The sequence below is a fragment of the Anoplopoma fimbria genome, chromosome 6, assembly GCF_027596085.1.
Source record: "Anoplopoma fimbria isolate UVic2021 breed Golden Eagle Sablefish chromosome 6, Afim_UVic_2022, whole genome shotgun sequence".
Lineage (NCBI taxonomy): Eukaryota > Metazoa > Chordata > Actinopteri > Perciformes > Anoplopomatidae > Anoplopoma > Anoplopoma fimbria.
The window spans coordinates 16,302,459-16,324,142 of record NC_072454.1 but is presented as its reverse complement, the minus strand read 5'-3'; the positions used below and the strand labels follow the sequence as shown (position 1 = coordinate 16,324,142).

Here is a 21,684-nt window from a genome sequence, read left to right as displayed (position 1 = left end):
TTTGTCTCTGTACATTACACTCAGATGCTACACCGCTGCAGGCAAACTCCCTCAGGAGGTCTAGACTGGAGTTTAAGTCCCACTAACACACACGCACATCAAGACAGCTTCTGAATAAAAAATAGCAGTTTTTAAAACCCTATTGGACCTTTTAGAGAAGACAGAGTTGTAATATGGCAATATCAAGTCTTACTCTAAGCTTAAATGAAGACACTAATAATGTTCTGCTTCGGGCTGATTACCAGCATCAGTTTGTGCTTGAACAACAGTACTGATGACTTCATCACATAGATACACTTAGTCTGCCTCCATTCTGGTCCCCTAACTGACATGCCATTTTATTCCTACTGGCATCAAAAATAGCTTGTAGTGATGAGACCAAATGCAAGCTTAAAACCAATCACCACCATCATCTCACATGCACTATGCTCTGACAGACACTCATCTTGGTCAGTGTGGCTTGTATTTCTTTTTCTGTTTCACTGACTGTAGGTATCCAATGGGGATAATTGGTTCTAAAAATACTACTCTAAAGACACTGTGTCCATAGTTCATTCAAAAAAAGTACTGGCACATCACTGGGAGTGTTTGGGAGATGATGAAGAGAAGATCTGAAGATTGTTTTTATATCTATGTCATCATCTCACCAATCATTCTGAACTGAAAGGTGCAGCATTGTTCTGAAAAGTTGTAATACTTTTATCATAACACATTCACAGCACAGTCGAGAAACGGTGGCTTGATCTGAAAGATTTGAAACCCAGTGCAGAGTGTGTGTGGATACATGCCATGCAAATTGTAGACTGCTGAGGAAAAGTAGAAGTAGTTGCAAAAAGCAACAGTCTACAATGAAAACTGCAAAAAAAACTGAGGTGCTATGAAAATGCTCTCACGAAAGGGAAGCCACTTTAGTGATTGGTAACGAAATGTATGATTTCCATTCATCCATTATCAGAAATGACTTATCCTTTTCAAAATAGCATTTGGGGTGTAGAGTTGCTGCATTTCTTTGGACTGTGGGAGGAAGCCGGAGAAAACCAACAATGACCCGGGGAGAACATGCAAACTCCACACAGAAGGGCCGTCCCGAAGGGATCAACCCGGGCTCCTCTTGCTGTGAGGCGACATTGCTAGCCACTCAACCACCGTGCGTAAATGCATGATGTCATTCTCTCTTTTTCTAAAGATAACTCTTCTGATATGTGAACTTAATTTTTTTTACTTTTTACTTATCATCTTAGCTCAGAATCAATAACTTAACATTTTACAAGATAAACTGTGTTTTAAGGCAAGGCTTAAAAGTCCTATCAGTTTTTTATTTGATTGTTTTAATTCTTAGAATAGATAATTGTTTCCTCATAATCATGAAAACTGTGTAAACACATTACAATAAATTAACTGCAAGTCACATACTGTGTTTCTCGTTGAGTTTTGGTGCACTACAGTAAACTGAAGTTTACACCTCTCAATTTACAGTACACCGGCACATAAATATCAATACGCAGTATTCTGCTTAAAAATGATTTGCATTTTGAATTTACATGAGCTGTATTGTACTATCACACATAATATGTGTTCCCTTATGACTTGTGACTGATGGCTGTACAATGCATCCCGGCTTTGAATGTTACAGGGCCAGGGGCTGAGGAATGGAGTGTTTCTCCTTGTGAGAGGGCAGACTACCCACTAGAGAAATATGAGCTAATGCAGCAAGCGCCCCATTTAAGTTGCTTTTCAGAGACCCATTGCTCTGTTGTAAATTGCCTGCATCTCAGCTTATGCAAATATATCTGGTAAAAAGTGATATTTTCCTCAGAGACACTTCTCTCGTTCCTTTGCCTCTCCCCCTTCTCCTCTATTCCCATGACAATCCATCAACACAGATAAAACCCCACCATCTCCAGCGTCATTTTTCCTTCTCATTGGATTTCCTTGGCAGAGTGATGATATCTTGCATCACTATTCTGAGGAATAGCTCAGTTCAGCCTTGGTGAAAGAGATTCTTGGAAAGTATGTTTTTGTTTTGTGGTTACATATTGCATCCCTTGGGACTGCACATTGATCCGTCCTATTGTTTTGTCAGGTCAGTAGGAATAATAAGGCTAGCTGCAGTCACTAGACTCAGCAGGTAGAGCACTTTTGCTCAGATATAATATACTTGTGCATGTCTTGTGAGCCGCTCTGCTCCCACTGCTGTAAATGAGCTGTATCGGCCTGCTGAGGATGAATATGTATGACAGGAAGAAAGTTCCAAAGTGCAGTTCTTCTCTCTTTAACGCACAGGGAAGGTTCACAAGGAGTTCGCCATCAAAAATATCCCTCAACACCTCCAGCCCCACTCCTGTGTTGATCCAAACATAGTCTGAGGAATGAAAGGGAGAGTAAAACGAGCCGAGGAGGGCTAGGATCAGGATGGGCTACACTCACATCTCATGGACAGAAGAATCCTTTTAGTGTTATCATAAGGAGCAGATATGTTCAGAGTACGAGGCCGCATGTGAATCTATTAACACTTTCTGTTGATAACAAAAGATGGGGTCTTATCAAGCTGGTAGAAGTGACACAGAATGCATTAACATTTATGGTGCTCTCTCCTCTCTCTTCTGTGTCATCTCCAGAGTGCCCACTCTGTTCTTTTCTCCTTAATGCAGTTCAGCACATTGCCCATTCACCCCTTACTGTGTGAACCGCAGCAGAAGAAAATAATGAGCAAAAAAAAAAAATCCCCTGTGCATGTTTTGCATAAGGAAGTAGCCCATTTTCTAAAACGAGCAGAAGACATTACCCTAGTTCTCTCAAAATCTAAACATTAATGAGCGCTGAGTCCCTTAAACAAAACGCCTATTTAACTGTCTTTAAGGGAGATTAATATCATAGAACTTTTAAATTGCATAATGTGGCTCAAAGTATCTTATATCTTTATGGTCTGTTTGAGGTTTTGTAGGATTTTAGGAATTTGTGAGGCAACAGTGCCAGCCAGTCAACCACAGTGCAGTGCATAATATCATTAACATTTTTCTAAAGATAACTCTTCTGATATGTGAACTTGTTTTCTTTTAACTTGTCATCTTAGCTGAGAATCATGAACATAAAATTTAACAAGATTATCTGTGCTTTCCAAGAAAAGGCTTGAGAGTCGCAATCAGTTTTTTATTTGATTGTTTTAATTTCTTAAATAGGTAAGCCTTTCCTCATAATAATGGAAACTGTGTTAACACATTAATTACAATAAATTAACTGCAAGTCACAAATAGTTTTTTTCTTTTTTTCGTTGAGATTGGGTGCACTACAGTAAACTGAAGTTTACACCTCTCAATTTACAATACTACGTCAAACAAATAACAATACACAGTATTCTGCTCAAAATGATTTACATTTTGAATTTACATGAGCTGTATTGTACTATCACTATCACACTTAATATTAGTTCCCTTCTGATATGTGACTGATGGCTGTACAATGAATCCTGGCTATGAATGTTACGGGTCCAGGGGCTGAGGAATGGAGTGTTTCTCCTTGTGAGAGGGCAGACTACCCACTACAGAAATATGAGGTAATGCAGCTAGCTCCCCATTTGAGGTATGATTGAGGTTTTAATTTAAAATTGGTCAATGCAATACTCAAAATCATGCATTCTGGTAAAATTGCAATAATTTATGAGTCAATTTCTGGTTATTTTGTTTGCTTGATAGACTTGTTCTTGATGTTTTATTTAGCAGAACACAATGTTTGTTGCTCCCTCTAGTGGTACATCTCTCAAACTTTAATGAGCTTTCACTGAACTGTCAGCCAGATGTCACAATTGTAAACGATTCTGCCCTGCAGAGTTGCGACAGCTCTCGACACCCTCAGGGAAGACAATGTATATTCATGCAGAGCTACTGACGTTGGGTTACAGTACAAAGCACGGTTTAGGGCCTTCACTTATATCAGTTGGAGCGTTGACAAAGCAAGTTTGTCCATTTTCTGGCAAACATCTTGCTTCGTGAGGACACAAATATAGCACACAGGCAAGAAAGAATAATGAGCTGGAACACAAATGCTGTGTGAAAGCATAGGATAAAAATGGCTGTGCTGTTGCTGATAACACCCACCTTTAAACGTCTGACACCAGGATTCTCCTGGACGTGTTTAATTAGCTCCAGGGATGGACTGAATTATACATCTAATGCTTTGAGTTGCATATGAAGTATGTTTTCTATGTACTTGTCTCATTCATTTAAAATAAAGAATAAAGAAAAAACTTTTTTTTTTTTTAAAACCAGGAAGTGGAAGCCTACCATCATTGCAGAGCGGTCCTCCAAATGTCGTCATGCTGCAGTCACAGCTGAAGCCCTCCCACTGCTGAAGACACGCGCCCTGGTTGGCACACGAGTCCTCTTGGCACGTCGTGCTAGGGCCTGAATATGGAGACAAATGGCAACTTGGTGAGCAGACTCACAATAACAGGCAGCACATTCTGCAGATTGACCCTGCAGTGAAATTAAATGTCAAGCCAAACTCACAGACAATAGGCTTCTGCAAATGGAAGCATAAATAGAAAAAAACATACATATAACACTACAACTGTGTATTTACTGCTTGCCCAAAACCCTCAATGAATTAAACTGTATTAAGTAAACAGACACAACAAAAACCTCACACATGTACAAAAACAGCATTTGACTTCAACTTTAGGATTTAACCGTCATTGGTGATTTTCATATTTTATTTTTACATTTAATATTTCAGAACAGCAGATTGGATAATATTAAATAAAACGTTACAATTTAGGTTACAGTCCCTATTTACATCCAGCTATTGTTCAATACCGTAGCATGTATTTAAACTAAGATAAAATAGAACTTTACTGATCCCGAAGGAAATTCTTGTGCCAGAGATTGATCAAAAATGAAAGCAGAAGAATAATAAAAAAACAATAACATAACATTTATGATCAATGGAGATACAAAAATAAAGTGTAATAGAGGTAACACTAACATCAGTGCAAAACATTATAGCAGTCAAAGATAAATTTGGTCAAATAAAAACTTAAATAGAAAAAGTAAATTACAACAGCTTAAGAATAAAAAAGCCATGAAGAGAATAAGAAGTAATACTAACACAAGTGCCTTAAAGAATGACAATAAAGATAGATTTAGTAAAATGATTTTAAAAAGGATATGTCGTGCATGATATGAGACCAATATTGGCAATGATATTGAAAATGTAAAAAAATTGCATAGGATATATATTTACATATATACTAGTGTCTAGATTTGATGTAGCTTCAATAATGTTACACCGCCGAGTAAATGTGTTTACAAAATGCAGTAGACACTGTAATGCAGTTCACCTTTCCTTCTCCAAACTGCCACTTGTCCCTGACCACCTGTGCAGATGGTTAGTGCAATCAGAGGACGCATGTTATTACCAGCTGTGAACGGGGTCATAGGACAATGATGCTCAGTTTGTAAGCAGTAGGAGCCGGAGTTATCCATGTGCTTTTAAATAGCAATGTAATAGTGCTTCCAAATGTGTTTGAGGTCAAAGTATTTGTGCATTCATTATTTCCATCATTCCAACCGCGTATCAGTCAGTCAGTCAGTCTGTGCCAAAGTGCAGTAAGCGTACCACTGAACAGACTGTATCGTCTGTTTGAGTTTTTTCAGTGTATGCAGAAATGTTGTGGAATGGATGATTGTTGTTATATATATTTTTAATTTTCTAAATGTGTAAAATATGTTAATTATGGGATTATTTTGGTCTCCAATTCTTGCCACCAATATTTGTCCATTTGTATCTTGAATTATCAAAATCTGGATATTGGGAATAGATTAATGCCACATCAACATCATATAATCTGAATAATGACACACATACTACTGCTTGCATGCATGAAGCACCCCCCTTCACAGCCATAATTACCCACGGAAAACTGATTTACCTTTCCGATAGTCGCCTCATTACAATGATGAAATGCATATTTTTACTTTTGTATGTCTATTTACTCTTGCTGTTGAATACAGACATACATTATAAACTCATCTCTAAAAATGATCTCTTCTGAATGAATTGTAGCCACAGTAACTTGCTGCTCAGCCCACAGTTGCTATAGTAACTGCTTAATAGTTTTAAGTTATGGCTGTAGCTAACTCAAGGTTAAAAATTCCAAAAATAAAATGCTGTACAGTGACCTTTTTGCAACAGAAAAAAGCAGTTAGATTCACTATGTTTCTTAAAAACCTTGGAATTCATGTCGATTTAAATAGCCTCTAACCGCATGATAAACTTGTGATTCCACTGCTTACAAAGTCGTTCATATTGTATATACCTAATGTGTCACAAATGTAATGGGGCTTAATTTGTCCTGACTTGGCCGAGGTGTCAAGTAAACAATGGGATGTGCATTGGCATACTTATAAATATGTCTAGTGTATATAGATATCAGAATTTCAAATGATTAGGATACAGAATTATACCTTTTTTGGGAGGAGACCCTTTTTATATGTCATGTTTCCAAAGCATGAAGTGGATAATAATTAAATTATCTCAATTCAATTTTTGTTGATTAAAAATCGAGTAACTAATGTAGTTATATTGCTTTTTATTTATCAAAATGCATTTTAATTTACTTACATTACTGGCCACTGGTACTTTGTTTTGAAGCCTACTTTAAACTGTTAAATCTTAACAGGCTGAAGCCTGCTGCTTGATATAGTTCCTACTATATCTATAGAGTGCCATATATAACAATAATATGGCATTAGTAAACATCAGACTAACAACAATGATTAATATCATGTAAAACATGAAATGACTGAAGTTTGAGTGAAAATCTTAATAATTTCAAATGGGAAATTCATGCAGGAGAAAACATCATTATTAAGAGAATAAAGTCATGCAAAATAATTTCTTATAACATATATTAACCACAGCTTTAAAAACAAAGTCCAATATAGACAACACAAAATATGTGAGTGCAAATCAAAACGTGATCCCATAGACATTGATACAAGATGGTAATGGCACTTGTATTCCTATGGGACTGAAGCCCATTCCATACAGCAGGTGGGTGATTTCAAATTAGGTAGATATCTTGTTCAGGGAGTGGAAAGTGTGGAGGTAGAGACTGTAAAGACGTGGGGGGCTGAGGCATTGCAGATGCAAAGGGAGGAAGGACATCAGACTCTGTATCAAACACACAAAGCTATCTACCTTGCAAGTCAGCTTTCATCAATGCAACTTTTGTCAGCAAAATAATAGGAAAGGAAAAGGCAAAGTATACCAGCTGTTAGTAAAGGACCAAGACGTCAGAGATGGAGCAACAGAAACACAGACTGTTGAAGCAGGAAACACAGAGTGAGGAATGAGGCCAATGAGGTCTGTCCTCAGAAAGAGCCAGAGGGGACACATTGTGTTGTATAATGCAGACTGGAATAATCTAATCTGTTGTAGCAACTACTCTCAAAATCATCAGCAATATGAGGAAAAACATGCAATTTGAATAATTAAGTCATTATTATGCGAAGTAGATATGCTTTGTCCATTATATTTCGTAAAATTTACAGAAAATAGAAAACTACGTTTTTTCTCTCATTCATATTTTGAAATGATCCCTGCAGTAGTAAAATACAAAATACTAACAGCGACTATATGTTTACTCTTGACCCCTGTAGTACAGTTCAATAAATGTATTATAATAGAATACTTTTTTTTCCCATTGAGAGCGACCACTGATGCTTTTGGGCACAAAACGAAAACAGCAAGCTTGACAGACCCACAGAGGGCGCTGAATTTATAATGTCAGAACATGAAAAGATCAGAAGTCGCGTACTCAATAGAAAAACAGTGGATGAATTGTGAAATCAAACTAAGTGAGTGAAGTTGCAAAATAAATCTAATATTGTCTCTGGATGTGGCGCACACATTAGACTGGGCGAATGATATTCATGCATGCAACAAAGGCTTCATACATAATTCAAAAGGATTGCTTCTGGCAAACTCTCAGATCCACCAAGCATGCATAGAGCAAAACAGAACGGGGCTAAAATGGGAAATAACACTGGCAGTACAAATATGGCAGAGAGAATAATCAGATTATGGCTAAGTGAAACAGAAATGATTGCCTGTGGAGGAGTGTCAGAGCTTGATGCATTCTAACAGAATACTAACACACTTTATGGATGTTAAATCATGTGCCACAGGTTGGATATGTGGTTGTGCTTCACAGTGTATGTGTGTCCATGTCGGACGAGCATTAGAATGAGAGAACGGAGCAGCATCAGAGCGCTGCATGGTGTCGCAATGCCCCTTTAGGATAGTTTTGTGATAATGAGGAGAAACCAGAGTAATTATGAGATTTTATCAGTGAAATCGGGTTTAAGTGAGACAGCTCTCTTTTTAATAATCAAACCAATACAATTCAAACCTGAGCTTCAGTTAGAGCATGTAGTGAACTCCAGAGACAAAAAAATAAAGTTTGAAAGCAACAAACCGCAGACAACATGTTTCCTTAGTGGGCTGAGAGACTACTCACCTTCACATCCTCTCTCTATCTGTCCCACGCAGTCCAGAGCATCTGACATCAAGTCTGGGAGCCGGCCGTTCAGATCCACCGACGCCAGACAACCTTGAAAACCCTCCTTGGCATGCACCAGTTTGGGAAGCTCCTTGAACATCTCCTTAGCCACCCCACCAATATAAAGGTTACCTGTGCAGAGATAGGACAATACTGACCCCTAGTGGACACATAACAAAGTACCAAGCTTACCATATCATGCTTGTTAAAGTAAAGTAACAAGCACATCACTTTAGACAGCACTGTTATTTGGACTGGACTGGATTTTCCTGACTATAGAAACCTTGTATTATCTCTCACATTAATGATGATGGTTGTATGATACAGTAAAGTATGTTATCCACATGAAAGAAGGCTGTAAGTTAATTATCTGTGTCGCTTAAGAAAACGCTTCTCAATTATGTTCAATGACATTCAATTATACAATAATAATATATCAATATTGTCCAAGCCAGAAATTTGTCATATGGTTCATTAACAATTTCTATAAACAATAATTACAACACGTTTAAGGTTTCACGTTCATTTTGCAAATATCTTTTCAGTAAAATATATATCTTATTAACTAATCATTTTTTTCAAATCCCTTTAATACAATGATGGTCTGCTCAGCACAAATTGTCCTTCCTTTGAACTCCCTGCTCCACAAGCACACCGATATTGTGTTCTATTGAACAGATGGGGGTAGAGTTTTTTGTTTAACGGTACATCAGTGCTGGTAATGAGTGAGGGCCAAGCATAGCTTTTCCCCTTCGCCCCTGCAGGGTTTATCCTGCTGGTTCAATCCTTCTGTCACAGACCTGCTTCTCTCACCTCTAGGGCACTGCTGCCCCAATTTAATGGAATCTGTAATATAAAAATCCACTATGCCTACGCACCCTTCAGGTCCAGGTTCTTGGCTCCCGTGGTCGTCTGCGTGGTGATCTTTGTATCAATCTTGACAGTGTGGAGGTTGTTGGTGTCCCTGGAGATTATGACATTGTGCCAATGGTTGTCGTTCAGGGGCTTGTTGGAGTTGCCTTTGATCAAGTGAGCTCCATTTCCCAGGTCAGACACATAGTGCAGGTAACTGGAACCAGATAAAAAACAACATGAGTCGATGCAACCATGGCCAGAAGTGGAAGGACATGAAAGCGCCGCACTATACAAAGGGCTTTGTAGGTGTTTCCAAAATTACAAAAATATGCATGTATTGACTAAAGTCCAGTTTATTTACAGAGCTTTTGCTTAACAGACAAAATGCATCCGATTTTAACAAGAACAATAAAGTCTAAAAGTAGAATAATAAAAAAGTTTAATAAACCTCTGAAAACTGGAGCAAGAGTATGTGTTTGTTGTTGTGTTACTGTGCGTTCAGATATGAGAGTATCAGAAAGTGCAGCTGTCTGAAAAGGAGCTAAATAATTGGCAGGTTGCAGCATTAACAAAAGGTTGTGGGCTGTGCTGAACAAATTGGTCTTCAATTCTTTGGTTTACAGGCAATTTCTGATTTGCATGCCCATTTTAATTAAAATGTATGACTTTAATGTTTAGCACATTGAATAATACCTTAACTTCAGGCATTACTTAAAAGAAGGTCATTCTATAGCTGCGTTTCAGCAAGAAGAAATGTGCCCTTGTGTGGTTGATTCCCTTTTATGTTGGGTATTTGTTGTGCCTTCATGAAGATTAAAAAGAACAGTAATAGCCCACAGCTCTTTCAGTAAATATTCTGGCATAGAGGTGATAAGAAAAGAATTTGAATTGCCATGGTAATGGCGTAAAAGCTGTCAGGAATTATACTCTGTTTGGAAACTGTCATGTGTTATGAAGAGCTGCATTATAAAACCATAAACCATTCATATGGTGATTCTCACATCAATAAATATCTTTCTACACTACTCTCAAACTAATTAAACACAGTTTAAAATGGTTGCTGAGCTTTACACCTGGTGGCAGGTAGGACTGCCCTACAAATGAAGTGATGTGCGTACAAAGGGAAGAGCTGTCTAGTTACTGTAGCATGAGCAGCTACGGCTTATGAACCAACACAGGAGCCACCCACGCAAATTCAAACTTAATTTAAAAAATCCTCTAAAATAAATCTGAGTACTGGAAATATTGTTGTTTGACAAGTTCTCTCACGGCAGGACTCCCCGAAATACCACAGTGATGACTCCTGCACCAAAAATGTTGTCAAATGTAGTTAAAAAGTAACAAAATATCTCATGGTTTGCCACTTATGGGTCCAAAAGAGGCCAGGTAATGTAACTTGAAGATGTATAAGAGTGAATGTGACTAGATCTATTGTAAATATAGACAGGCAAAGTTTTTGCATCCACTTACCCTTTGACCAGCTCCACCACTATGAAGTCATTCCCATCGCCGCTGTTGAACAGGATGAGGCCGTCGGAGGAGGTAGTTTTAAACTGAAAGAAAAGGTGCATGGAGTAGTAGGCCTGCAGAGTAGTGAGGGTGACGTAGCTGGAACGCGACTTGAAGGTGACGGGGTCAGCAATGATGTTCTTGAAGCCGATCATGGCCTTGAGCTCACAGTAATCAATGTCACCATTTTGACAGAGGTCTATGTAGGCCATGCCGTTGAAGGCAAGGCTCTGGAGGTGGCCGATGAAGTTGGACGGCACCATGGACATGAAGCGCTTCTCCGTCACAATGCCTGTCTCAATGTTATGGAACTCCAGCTGGGTGTGGTGACCTGCCATTTGACCTTTGATCAGCAGAGGGAGGGAGAGAGGATGTTATTGGGGGAATGCAACAATTAAATGAGCAATGATTTATAATTAAAAGGTCAACTACAAATCCTTTTAATAACAACAAATATGAAGTCAAATAAATCTTATACTAAAAATAAATTGAATTACGATTTGAAAATGATTTTATTTAAGCTGTGATGAGTTAATATACACATTTTTGGACCAAATTGTTTCTAAAAGTTTTTTTCTTTTTTTTTAAGTTCAGATTTTCTGAGGGTGTACACTGGGTAACACAGTGTTCCGAAATGTTCTGTGCAGACAAGTACAAAACAGAACAGTACACACCAAATTTCTGTCTATATAGTTTTGCAGTAAAATGAACTGTTATTTTTACTTAAATGGGCATCATTCTCCCACAATGAATAATTCCGCAAATTGGGGTTTTTTTTGTTGAATTTTGCAGCCATATTTAGCATTTAGTTAAAGAGCATGTTTTAACATTGTCTGATGAGTTTCAAACAGCAGCAAAAAATAATTGTGCATCATTACTGCACTCAGAAAATCAAATGAATGAAGGATCATCCCAGACGAGCAAAACATCTTACCCGTCACAGTTCAATATAGTATGGATTCATTGTGTCTTACCTAGAAGAGCCCAACAAATCTTATGGCTAATTAAAGTTTATAGGAGGAAAAAATGGATTCTGTCAGAGGAACAGGATGAGATGTACCTTCCACAGACTGCAGATCATCTACGGTCAGTTTCAAACTCTTGCCCCTCCTGAACACACGTACTGTGTGCCACTCATTATCGTTCAGATTCTGACCCGCAAAAATAGTCTCTGGACCTTTGCCTGCAGGACAGTCCAAACAATGGTTAACACACATGCATGCATACAGCATAAAGCACATACATTAATGACAGGCTGAGAGATAGAGAGAGGGAGATCGAAAGAAGGACAAAGTGGATGAATTCAGTAGTTTGACAGAGGCAGAAAACATTAAGGTAAACATAGTTAATGGGGCATAAAAACTCATCGTTCTGACTTGCATTTGCTGTCCTGATCGCCCCATTAGATACGGCATCACATTTCTAAATTCTCCCCGAACACCATTTTTCTCAAACCAAGAGGAGGGAGGCAGTAATCAGGATGTCACGTCATTATTACCGACAATATTAACACTGATTGTTTTGCTGTAAATGTAGAGTGTTTAAAGAAACGGGATAAATAGATGTTTCATTACAGCTGGTCTTTCATTTCTTGTGATTTCTCTCTGTTCCTATAATGCCACTTGGTGGCAGCAAATACCAACCAAAAGGCTGTGACGGAGCAAAGCACTAAACAACAGGGCATCACTCTCCATCTTGTTTACCTTAAACAGTGCAACCCAGTATTTGATTTCTCTCATGTCCACCACATGACATGAAATAGTGGTACGGTAAAGAATACTTGCATAATGGAAGCATTGTCTTTGGTTGTGAAAAGATTAAAAGACAAAATGGACAAGTCATTGTCCCTGGAAATCTACTTTTATAAAAAAAACAGGAAATACAGAATGTGATTTACATCAGCACCCTTGAAAATAAATGGGTGTTTTAGAAAAAGCAGCCGGTAACCGGTGTCGTCAGTAACACTAAAGACACTGCACAAATTCTATTAAACGCAATGAACTCTCATTAAATCCATAAATAATACCAAATGCCTATTCAACTGATTAATATTTAACTAATAACTATACTTCAAACCTCTGAATCATCCCTTCACTGACTGCTGAAACCAGCATATTAATATTGCATTAAGTGCGTCACTGCTAGTGGGCAGTAATGGAGATGTCACACAGAATCAATGTGCCAAAAAACCTCAAGGAGAGATTATCACATTTAGAATCACAGATAAACCGGAGCGACTGCACAATATCTATGTGATCTCATGAGCAGAAAGTAAAAAAATTCAGACATTGGTCCAATGGCAACACATTATGTTTTTCATGCAGCCTCCGTTTTAGAGCATCCTTGGATTGCCATATCGCTCTGATGTTCCCCTGCTGTGCACACGTAACCGAACAGACTAATGAGAACTTTGCAGATGTGACAGTACTAAAATCCCCGGGCTCCACATACCTTGTCCACTGTGGGGAGTATTTCAGATGGGTGCCATCTTCATTCCACCGCACCCATTTGTGGCTATTTATTTCCTCCTTTTTTTCCCCACAATATGCAAAGCCCAGATGCAATGTGTATGCAAATCTGAGGGTGCCAAAGTACTGGGACACACTCAATCTCAGAGGCACAGTTCCGCTTTGTAAGCACTAAACACCGGGGCAGGATTGAAACCAGACAACTGGTGAGGGATTAAGGAGGAGAGATATGAAATAATGGGATGGAGTTGGACTTGAAAGCATGCTTGATCTTTGCCTTCCATCATCCTGTCCCGCTCTCCAAGGAGAAAAGAGAGGGGAAAAGAGGTCAATCGTATTAAGGTGCACAACATTCAATACAGTAGGGCCTGTTTTTTTTTTTGCCTGCAGTGCTGTCTGTGGTCCAAACCGCCAGCAGCTGGCCAGACATTAAGGTCCTTCAGTCCAATGTCCACCGCACTCAACCCTCTCTAGTGCCCTCACTGATCTATCTGCAGTGATGGATCTGCAGTGATCCCTCCATGCCTCATTTACTTCAGGCCCAAGGGAACAGTGGAGAACTGTGGCACGGGGCAGTATGAGAAGATGCGATTATCCAGTCAATCAGCTCTGGCTGGCTGGATGACAGGCCAGATACTGGTGTTGCCTGCCCTGCCACTGGGACTCACCAAGGTGGAGGCTGACCAAGCGGCAGGCCACTACCACCGGATTACCGTCAACGGCGGCGCACGTGGAAAGTAGAGTTTAAGCAGGCTGCAATGCTATGCAACCTGCTTGTCCAATCAATGCCTTGCTAATAAAAGCCATTGTTTAAGCAAGCAGAGGTTGAATAGTGTTTAAACAATAAATTATGACAATCAATACTAATCTGCTGTTTCTGGCCATTTGCGTCTATTTGTCCTATATAATGAGACTGCTCGATACCGAACATGTTCAGAGGTTGTTTTGAACACGACTCGATCTAACTGCCATTACTATGCCACTACTGCCATTATAATGAGAAATTTTAGCAATAACTGCATAACGGTGTCATGTTTACTACCTTAGGGCTTGACACGAAAGTCCCTTAACATGCTGGGACTTTGGGTGATATCAATGTTATTCCGAGCTTTTAATTTAAGCAGCTAATGTTTGTTACAAGGACCTCTGAGCCAACATGTTTCTCTCTCTTTATCAAACTAATTCAGTGCAACAAGAAAGAACATCCTGGTAATTGCTCTTTCATTTCAAGCACATTAGTGTTGTCTGCCTTCACTGGGTATTTAGGTTTAGAATGGTGCACAAACGTGGTATGGTTTGAATATAATTGGTGGGAGTGGGTATTGGAATTTTATTTTTCGCTGAATTTAGTGCTTATTCCATATTTACAATTAAATGTAACTTTTTGGCTGAGCAGGCATGTACATGTGTCGTCCTGAATGAGTCCTCCCTTTTATTCACCTTAGCATGCATCATTTCTTATAGGCACCCATTTTAAACATCCATATAAGAGAATCTTCCTCAGCTCTTTCACACTACTTATGTTCAAAACCAAGATTGACGCATGGAAAAGATCAATTATAAAGAGCAAACCTGCCTTGAGATGTTGACGAAGGTCAAGGAAAAAATAATTACATAAAGTCGCCCTCTTCACTGCTACGCTGTAGATTATGATTATCCTGCAGTTCAAGTTAATGAATTATAGAAGACCAGAATGTCAGATGGGGAAAAAAAGCTAATCTGTCACAAGATATTTTTAGGTCATATTTTTAGTTTGTAGTCACTCAGTGCCTGTTAACGGTGTTTAAGTCGAAGTGGCAGTGTTTTCTTCAGACAGCTATGGGCAGCCCCAGGGAGCCTAGGTCTCTAATTGACAGTGATGTGTTCTTTGAGTCGCTGCTGAAATTCTCCATCCACCAAGCTGACCGGAGCTGCAGCGCCTGACAAGACACATTAATTAACACAGAAAAAAGGACCCGAAATAACACAGAGAAAAACGATACCTAGAACCTAGAAAATATGAATTAAATGATTCATAAGTGGCAATGCACTGACTTAACAAATTTATTTCCTAGAACTTTAATTAAACATTCTTATGACAAAAATAGGTCTGGGTCTATTCAACTTGCTGTTCCCTGCTTTCTTCTCTATTTTACTTAAATATTAGTTTTCCTTTAGCATGAGATTAAATTTTGATGGAAGCAAATAATTTTCTCTTTGAATTATAGCTTAGTTATGTGTGGAAAACACCTACAACACAGTACAATTCTTGCCATCTCTAAAACATTAATTCATTCTGGAAATGTGCCAATATTGCACAGTTCAAGAGTCAGCATTGAATATATAAATGGAAAAAAAAACAGATCAGCGCTGTATGGTAATTTTGCATTTTGTATTATCCATCTTATTAACTCACACTGCTTTACAATACACTGTTTAATGCTAGCAACAATTGTTCGTACTGAACATCTAAAGATTGTGTGAAATATTTGTTTAGAGCTCTTTACAACAGTTCAACACTTATCCTGACCCTAGCTATTTTAGCAAAACTGTGCCTGGAACTAAACGGTATTGGAACATAATAGCAGAGAAAAATACAGGACTAAATGTAGAAATTAAGAAATCAGTTAAATCTTTGGAAAATATTAGTATAACAACCCCTGGAGTCTATGTATGCACTCATAAACCAAGAATGCCCTTTTAAAGCATTAGAGTGGGGAATTAGAGCTTAGAGCTTTGTATTTACATACACAAACAAGGGATGCAATCCAAGATGCATGAACAACGCTATTTAGCATTTAGAAAGGTGTTAAGATGGGCTGGCTCACAGAAGCATGTAGAGGTCACATCATGTGATTCTTGTGCAGAGGCGTTTTGTTGTGCAAGGCTCTGCTTCTCATCAGGCAATGACCTTCAAATACTGTAACACTTCACACACAAAGATAAGATATCCAACACTCTCAGAGAGAACGGCGTGCCCGTATATACAATATGTGACGCTGGCACTCTATTTTAGAGCTTTAACTGTCTTATTTCTGTTGTTTTTTACTGATATTCAGAGTGTGTCCGTCGCTTCGGAGCCATTAAACGGAAGAGGGCACACGTATTATGACTCCGGAGAAGTAATTATTAATTCATCACTGTTCCTGAATAATACATTTCAGGGATATTTACCTCCCAAAATATTGCAATGTAACCTCTTTGTTAAAACAGACACACAGATATCCACCGTGAATTCCCACAACAAGATCTATTCTCCCTCCCTCCCTCTTCATCCCCTTTCTTTCTGCTCTGTGAGGCAGGTTAATGAGAATAATAAAATCACACTCTGTATTTCCTCTGTGCCTTCAATGGCCTCATCAATTTACAACCGGCATGAAATACTAAAGTAGTAAAAAAAAAAAAACAGAATTGCGAGGGGGAGACAAGGAAATCATGCATGTCTAAAATACCTGCAATTCCAAAGCATGCGTTTTATATCAACCTGAATTTATGAGTGAAGGGGTTTGTTAATTAGAAAACAACTCAGTTTGTGGTATCACAGCTGACTGCCATATTTGGAGTTGTCATTAATTCAAGCCTCCCTCCATCTCCTCCCCCACTGCTCATCATTTTCCTGGACACCAGGTGCACACAACGCCACCAGGCATTTCTGATGCACCCGTAGCTCTTGCACTCGGTATGATAAAATGTAACGTCTATGTCAATGCTAGGTGCAAGTCAGATATATTTCAGTGCACAGATTGAATTCTCACTGGCATAGCTTTAGGATATTTTAATGCCAGGATCATATACTGGCTGCAGAGAAGAAATTGTAAACATGGCCGCGTAGCACTACTACTATAGAATAAAACATGAATATCCAGACACAGTAAGAGTTAGAGAAGAAGAAGAAGAAGAAAAAGGTGAACAGTAACTTACTGGAGGTACAGTTAATCCTGATACAATCTAGATGGGGAAGAATAGATGAGAGATAAATTCATCTTTCAATGTTACAGCTGCAGACATCATTAAAGCATACAGTCCACCCCTCTGGGGACACACACACAGACACTGTCCGTCCTCTGATGCTCTCACCCTTGGCCCCGAGCTGCAGTGAGCTGGTAAAAGCACTGCAGTGTAGTTGTGCCAGAGGAATATGTGTTAAAGTAATGTAGAACAGAAAATCAGGAGAGCCGAAGTTTAGTTATACAACATTGTTTGCATTGCTTTGTTTTACCATGTAGCCGAACTAAATTATTTACATGTTGCAAGGAGGGAGATTTCTGTTGGTAGGATATTACCTTCTATACAGTGTGAGAGCATCAGACTTCGGACATGGTCAGACAGGGCCAGGAGGAAGCTATTCCATTTGATGCCACTTTATATTTCACTACATTTTAGAGGCAACAGTTGGATTTTTAAGTCCACTACATTAATCTGACTGCTATAGTAGCTTTATAATGGTTTTTAGATTTACCTTTTACATAAAAAAACATATGGTCATTTTTAAATATGGTGCACTGATGCAATATAGATTTTACTAACTACCAATATAAAGAGCAGGTAAAATAAGCTCCACCTCAGCGAGAATTAAAATGCTGTCCACATGCTAATGCATCAGTGATAATCATCATCCTATCACTTTAAGTTGAGCCATTCTGCATAATGACTCCTTTGACTTTTTATACTTTTTAATTCATTTTGCTGATAATTCTTACGTACTTTTACACTAAGTGAAAAATTCTAAGCAAAACTTTTACTTGTATTTCTCCCCTGTGGTATTGCTACTTTTACTCAATCTGAAAACTGTTTTACCAGTGCCCAACAGTAAGTCAAGTAGGTAGAATTTAGCTCAATCAGGACCATTCAAATAATATTACAGGTAGAGGAATGAGTTATAATTATCCATAATACATTATTTTACTGTCAACATACAATAAAAAACAAATCTTCTGGCACACAGTAATGCCATATTGACTGCCACTATTTTTTAATCTGTTTTCTTTTTTACCTCTCTGTTTCCTACGGTTGAGCTCATGTCGTGCTCTGAGAGAGGTGACCCAGATCAAACTCCCTCCCCTCCATCCCATTTGGCCCTGCCTGTCGTGTGTTGTCAACCACAGCAGAAAAGTGGTCGCAAACAGCCAGAGACCAACACTCGCCTACCCTCACAGGGAATGCTCCGCTTTTTTCAGGGATGGACCGGGAAGATGGGCTGATGGCCGGGGACAAACTAAAAATCTCTAAAATGTGTCAAGGATAATTCAAAAGTAAACAAACACGGTGACCTGTTGTTTTCATCAGAGGGCATCTTTTTTGATTCGCAGTGATCTGACTTGTCAGCCCTGTCAGAGTGTGGCGCTGTTGTCTTCTGTGGTGGGACACATGGCTTTCTTTTGGTTGACAGAAGACACAGACGGGCTACTTTGTATGCACCGCTAAACGGCACCGCTTAGGGAGCCCATTTCTGTTTAGCCAGTGGATAGGAGAAATAGATGGCTATCATTTGCACGGCATTGCTCTGTTTGAGAGATATTTAAACTTTTCACAGGCATCATTGGATTCTTTCCTGAGCAAATACAGCACACACAGTCTCACAGTTTGTCATTTTGTCCTCAATTTGCTTTTTTTTTTTTTTCTGTTGCCGTGGGCATATATTTTCCTGTGCTCATTTAAGACAGAGGAGCTGATTCATGTGCAGTCAGGAATAAATGATTCTAGGGCATTGATTGGCCACAACTCACAACTAAAGGCTTCATCACATAAGCTATTAACTAAATTAGAGAGTTGTGATATACTCAACGGTCTCATCTGAAGAACTATTAGCTTACTCATGTGAAAACACCAGGAAAGAATACAACGTGTGCACTACACTTAAGAGCAATACACATGTATGGATGTTGATCTGAGCTTGGCTGATGGTGCGGACGTCGAGCATTCCCTGCTGGGCAACGGCATCTGTGTGTGCTCAACTGGCAGTGAGCGGAGAGCCGCAGACTCTTGCCATTGAAAGTCCTTACACCCTCTCCCTCTATTCAAAATATGTACATGGTGTCTGCGTGTGAGAGAGAGTGTGTTTGTTTGTGACACGTGACTTTGGTGCTGCAGTCAGTGCATGTCCGAGGCGTTACCTAAATTGACAGTCAGGCGGACGCGGCCGCTTTCCAGCTCGAGACGCAGGGTGTCAGCCGAGTCCCTCGATGTGGTGGCTATTAGGATGCCATAGGCTCGCTGGGAGCGGAAGCGCAGAGACACATCCTCGGCTTCTGTGTGCATCACCACTGGCAGCTGGACCTTCATAAACTTACTGCCGTCATAGCTGAGGATAGTTGCCTCTGCAGAGAGAATACGGAGGAAAACAAGATGAGTGATCAGTAAAATGGACTGAAGCATTTTTATGTTAAACCAAAGTTAAGCTTTTAATGAAGTCCTCTGTGGATATAATTTAATGTTATGACTTTCAATCTTGATAAAAGACATACATTAAGGGTGGATATATTAAACATTAAATATATGTTCAAATACAGCACTGGGATTTGAAGGTCACCATACATGCAGTGTGGAAGCCTACTATGTGTCTTTTGGACAAATGCAGATAGTACTACTGCTCTGCCGTAAGCAAGCCTAGCAACCTATTTTGACTTGTCATCCAGCATCCAGTCGATTCATAAAAGAGTGATTTAATCATGAAATTAACAAACAGGGAAAACTACAGGCTTCCAGTAGTGTCTCTGGATGACGCGTTTTTGATTCATTTGCTTTGCAGGTCTGCGTTCTTCCCACTGAAAGAGGACATCCCGATTGATTCTGACTGGAAAGAAATCGTAAACAACAAGACTACTAATATTACAAAATTCAATACAAAAAAAATCAATGGGTGAATTCAAAACTGAGTGACTCCTACATGGCATGTACACACAGAGTGTGAATCTGTCATAAGTCTAGCATCACATTACAGTTTGTACTAGAGCTGACAGCTGCACAAACTCCCTCACAAGTCTGAGTTCTGTCTTCTCTGGGCCAATTTAGGTGGTGGCCTCCATCAATGAAAACAGTATGGAGGCAGACAAATGCTAGGACAGTAGTGAAAAGAAAAACACACATCGTGACAAGCAAATAAAAGTCTTACATCCACACACTACAAAAAGGACATATTGATATTGACTGAGGAAAAAAAAATAAAAAATAGCAACGGAATTGTAATAGTCTGCGGACCTTGTATATTGAGCTTCTGCTCAGGGTGACTGCATTTATTCAAAGCAATAGGCAGCCGTCTAGAGAAATGCAGGGGAGATTGTTTAACGCTGGCAGGGGGTTGTAACAGCATTTCCGGTAGTGTAACTAAACCGGAACCCAATAACAAAGCCATTACTGCAGCTGAAGTGCCGAGACAGATAGAAGCCAAGTCGGAGGGACGGGAGATGGAGAGTAGTCGGGGTGATAGGGTACCAATGTACACACACCACCTCATCACCACTTCCTTTTCACACAGAGCCAATGTCACATCCATCCCCTGGGATGACTCAGTCACATTCCTCACCCAAATCCAATTTCTCCACGCCCTCCTGGGGTATGCTGCAGATGACAGGGGCGTGTGACAAACGAGTTCTCACTGCTAAACTGTCTGCTTCCTGCCAGGCAGCTAAAGCAAAGAGCTGCATTTAGGCACTGTTAGCAGATGCCAGCAGAAATGGAGCAAGCTCCTAATACCTGAAAAATGTTTGTCGCTGCTTTATTAGCTAGCACGCCTACCCAATGAAAGTATTCTCCAGTAGCAGCAAGTATTTGACGGATTCTCTATATGTAACTATTTTTGGTACTGTACACACACAAATAAACAATAAGTGTCTGTTGTTCAGGTGTATGTTTACGCTTGGAAGATGGGACGAGAAAATCATTACTGCTAAACAATGAGTGACAGATCTGAGTGCTGCACTGTATAAGATTACATAACCCTATCTCCTTTAAAATGCCTCGGTCGGAAACTGGATGACTTATACTTGTTGGAATATGCTCAAAGCAAAAGAAAATGGCTCAAACACACGCACTGATATTGATTAAAAATGTATTGATGTTTTCTTCCATTCTTTAAAAGGGTACAGTACTCTGTCAACCCTAGTTTGTTAATCAACAACTAGTAGTCTGGTAAGATGACCGCCATTATGATGAAAAAAAACTGCCACTCAGAATCAAGGTGTGAAGAAAACTGATCATGTGTTGTACCAAAGTAACATATTTTAGAAATAAAGAGCATTTCACTCATATAATCAATCCTGATTTTTTTCTCAGACCGAATCGATCAAATTAATCCTAACTGGAGTAAATATTTCA

At 39.2% G+C, this 21,684-nt stretch overlaps 1 protein-coding gene across 1 annotated transcript in view; it reads right to left on the bottom strand.

The window, feature by feature from the left end:
* Window positions 1-21,684, bottom strand: part of LOC129091898 (neurexin-1a-like) — a 237,884-nt gene that overhangs the window by 114,343 nt on the left and 101,857 nt on the right. Inside the window, 7 exon segments of the mRNA XM_054599581.1 lie at window positions 4,281-4,400; window positions 8,519-8,692; window positions 9,439-9,629; window positions 10,886-11,267; window positions 11,985-12,107; window positions 17,293-17,319; window positions 19,485-19,688. Of these exon segments, the coding sequence (XP_054455556.1) occupies window positions 4,281-4,400; window positions 8,519-8,692; window positions 9,439-9,629; window positions 10,886-11,267; window positions 11,985-12,107; window positions 17,293-17,319; window positions 19,485-19,688 (1,221 nt within the window).